This window comes from Zea mays, chromosome 3 (genome assembly GCF_902167145.1).
Source record: "Zea mays cultivar B73 chromosome 3, Zm-B73-REFERENCE-NAM-5.0, whole genome shotgun sequence".
Taxonomy (NCBI): domain Eukaryota; kingdom Viridiplantae; phylum Streptophyta; class Magnoliopsida; order Poales; family Poaceae; genus Zea; species Zea mays.
Window position 1 is genome coordinate 5274319 of NC_050098.1, and position 3807 is coordinate 5278125.

General features: G+C 58.5%; 1 protein-coding gene across 1 annotated transcript; it reads right to left on the reverse strand.

Annotated features, from left to right (window-relative positions):
• Nucleotides 1-1068: 1068 nt before the first annotated feature.
• LOC103649618 (UNE1) lies at nt 1069-3602 on the reverse strand. The gene has a single exon (XM_008675357.4). The coding sequence runs from the start codon at nt 2840-2842 to the stop codon at nt 1307-1309; it is 1536 nt and encodes a 511-aa protein (XP_008673579.1). The 5' UTR covers nt 2843-3602; the 3' UTR covers nt 1069-1306.
• Between the last annotated feature and the right edge of the window lie 205 nt (nt 3603-3807).

Sequence of the window (3807 nt, forward strand, 5' to 3'; positions counted from 1 at the left end):
AAGGGCCATTTAGCTCACACGTAATCTACTACTACTACTACCTTTGCAGGCGGGCTGGGTTAGTGACGACGAGACGACGCTCCGCTGTATCTTTTCCCAACTCCCCCCCCCCCCCCCCCCCATGCCGGGGGGGCAAATGCGCATCACATTGCCGACCAAAAATAATTCAGAAAAAAAAAACCCAAAGCTGTGAGGGTGCGAAATCGGCATGCAGGAAAACAGAACGAAGCAACGCAAAAAACGGCCTAGTGGAAACAAAAGGAAAAAGCATGCCAGTCAAGAAAACATTCATCCGCGACACAAAAGCATGTCTCGTAGATTTAATCTAGAGACCACGAAGACACGAGTAAAACATTGTGAGGGAGGCAGGCAGGAAGATTTGTTTGTTTATTTATTTATTTAAAAATGGATTTCGTATTTCCACCAAAGATGTACTAGTAGTTTTTAGATTGGTTTTCATATTATTAATTTTCCACCCCAAGACAGTTTCCACTGATCAGAGGAGCTCACCTCTCCAGTCTCCACACGCGCGCCTTGTCATTTCCCATGTCACGCAGGCGAGGCTCTTGTGTGATAATTAATAATCGGGACCGGAGGGGGAGTTTTAACTAGTCCATCATCGCGTTGCTGGAGGGATCACAAACCACCAAAAGGAGCCAACCAACTGCAAAACAGCAAATCACAAGTTCCAACACAGCAAGGCCGTATCGACAAACGTCCAAAAAGAATCCATTGTTGTTTGTTCCTCTCCCTCTTCCTCCTCCCCCACGAGGGAGGACGAGGGAGGCCATGAACAAACAAAGCCACCACCATGGCATCGCTTCAACCACCACAGGGTTTCAGCAGATGCGGGAAGGAATGGTTGCAATCCATCCATGGTCGGATCCACCGCATGATTTCAGCAACCCAATCCCAGGAGCTTCCTGTCACTACCGTTGGTTTGTAGCCTACGATTCCGGGGACGAGGACCGGATCATTCCGATCCCAGATCCGCGAGAAAACACGGGAGCACCATCTATCCAACAATGGCAAATGACAGGGAGAGCAGAGAGCAAAGAACAATGGCAGTGCAGCATCTGGAACTGAAAATACCATTTATATTACGGATTAGAACATCCCTACATGTCTGGATAGATTTACATACATAGCCACCCCCCCGTCATCATCATAATGGCCACTGCCCCGGCCGGCTGCCGGCGGGAGACCTCGACGGCCGACCCAAAATGGGCACTATTCCCCCCCCCCCCCCCCCCCCCCCATCATCTTCTTCTCTCTTCGGTCTCTCACAGCCACGACCCATCATCGATCACGGCCGCCGCCCCGGCTTGGACAGGTAGACGCGGCACTGGATCAGTGTCCGCCCGACTCTGAACCCCGGCAGAACGGTGAAGCCGACCACGCGGTCCTCGGCGTCGTCGCCGGCGCTCCCGTCGCTGGCGCTCTCCATGTACACCTCCGAGAAGCGCGCCCCCGTGCGCACCTGGAAGATGGACGCGCCGTCCTCCTCGGCGCCGCCGTCGAACGCGAAGAAGAGGCAGTGCAGCAGCCACACGCGGCGCGCCATCTCCGCGAAGTCCGCGAACCACGAGCTCTCCGGGAACCCGGGCCCGGCGCTCACGATGCCGCGCTGCTCCAGCCGCCCGAAGAAGGCCGTCTCCATCCGCGCGTGCACCAGCGACAGGTACTTGGCGCGCAGGAACTTGCCGAGCCCGCCCCACCGCGGGCTCCTCGCGTCCAGGAACGCGCTCGCCGGCTCCGCCTTCAGCTCCGTGAACTCCTCGAAGAAGCGCCGCCGCTCGTAGAACTCCCGCTCGCCCAGGAAGCTGAAGTTGAAGTCGCGGCGGTGGAAGTTGGCGAACATCTTCATCGCCACGTACGACTCGAACACGAACTTGGCGTCGCCGGCGCGCCGGAGCGGGACGCCCGGGTGCACGGCGGCGGCCGCCGCGCCCAGATCCCACCCGGCGGACTGCATCGAGCTCAGCATCGACCTGGAGAAGGACCGGATCGACTTCACCGTGTGCCGCAGCGCGGTCAGGAAGTGGGTCGGGTTCAGGCCCGAGAGGTGGAGCTCGTCCAGCGACGCCAGGGTCCGCCCCGGGTGGAGCCGCGCCTCCAGGGCGCGCTCGGCGCGGAGCTCGCCGGTCAGGGAGCTCCTGGCGCGCTCGGCCTCGGCGTCCCTGGCCCGGAGGTCCGACTCCAGCTTGCGCGCCGTGATCTGGTACGTCTTGAGGAGGTGGCGCTGCTCCTCGGCGTGCGCCGCGAGCGCGGTGTGGCCCGCCGCCGCCGCGCCCCGGGCCGCGGCGGCGGGGTCCCTCAGGTACCTCCGCTTGGTGTCGGAGAGCCTCGTCAGCTCGGCGACCACGGCGGCGTCCGCGGACTGGATCGCCTCCGCGTCGTAGGGGAACTGCGCGAGCTGCAGCTGCGCGTACGCCGCCTTCACCGCCGAGACCCCCGCGAAGAGGTTGGCCAGCAGCGCATCCGCCGCGGCCTCCAGCGTCACCTCCCCCGCACCCGCAGGCTGCCGGACCGCTCCCCCTCCCGCCGCCGCCGCCTTCTTCTCGGCGGCGTTGCGGAAGAAGGCGTCGAAGGAGTAGGCGGCGGCGAGGTTCCCCGACAGCTTGAGCTTGCTGAGGGACGGGATGGCGGGCGGAGGCTCCGTCCGCTCCTCCTCCAGCGCGTCTCCTGGAGCCACAGAAGCGGGCGCCTCGGGCGCGCCGCCCTGCGCCGCGGCCTCGGCGCGCTTGCGGCGGAGCAGCTTGGTGAAGGTGCGCGCCAGGTTGGCCGCCTTCTGCTGCTGTTGCTGCTGCTGGTGTGGCGGAGCCGCCACTTGCGTCTCCATTGGGGCGGGCCGGGTTGCTCTCACCGCCGGCTGCTCGTCTCCCTCCTGCAGCTTCCCCCCTGTCCTCGTGTCTTGTGGCGTCCGTCCGGGCCTGGGGCCTCTCGCCTGCTTTGGCCTGTGGGTGGAAACGCGGGTGGGATTAATTTTTCCAGGAATATTTGGGGGTTACTGTAAAGTAAAAGGGACCTGCGCCTACCTGCCTATGTACGCGTACGTATACCGTGCGTGCGCGCACGCGTGGTTCGCCTACCGATGATGCAGAGGGCTGGACGTCTAATTTGTGGAAACAGGGAGGGGCGTGGCCGCGAAATTTCCCACACCACCACCACCACCAGTCTGTCCACCACGGGAGAAATGAAACGGTTTTCTCTAGAGGATTCCGGCGGTTTTCGTAGGATTTTTTCTGCCTTCTTGATGAAGTCTTAACTACTTTGTCATGTTTTTATTGCGCTCTAAGGCCTAGTTTGGGAACACTAATTTCCCATAGGATTTTCATTTTCCCAAGGGAAATTAGTTCATTTTCCCTTAGGAAAATGAAAATCCTATGGAAAATTAGTATTCCCAAACTAGCCCTAAACCATAATCAATTCCCACTGCGCCATTTTATAACACATATAATTATAGTACAGTGAGATAATTGTTGTAAATTTAGATACAGTTTCGTAACATGGTGCCAAACGGTGAGCATCGATGTATGTGTGCTTAGTTAGGCTCACAGGTGAAGTTTGAAATAAGATGTGTAATACAAGGACAGCTGGAGATAGCCATACAACATAATGATCCCAGCTGATGTCATTAAATAAGATTAATCAAACATACAAGTAGATAGTAACGTGTGCATATACATTGGTGGAGCTAGGCCGTAACGGAAGCCTCGACACCATCCATTGTCATCGCGCCTTCAGCTACACCACTAATTGCTTGAAAACCTCAGCAACACGGTCGAACAACTCACGAGTGCGAAC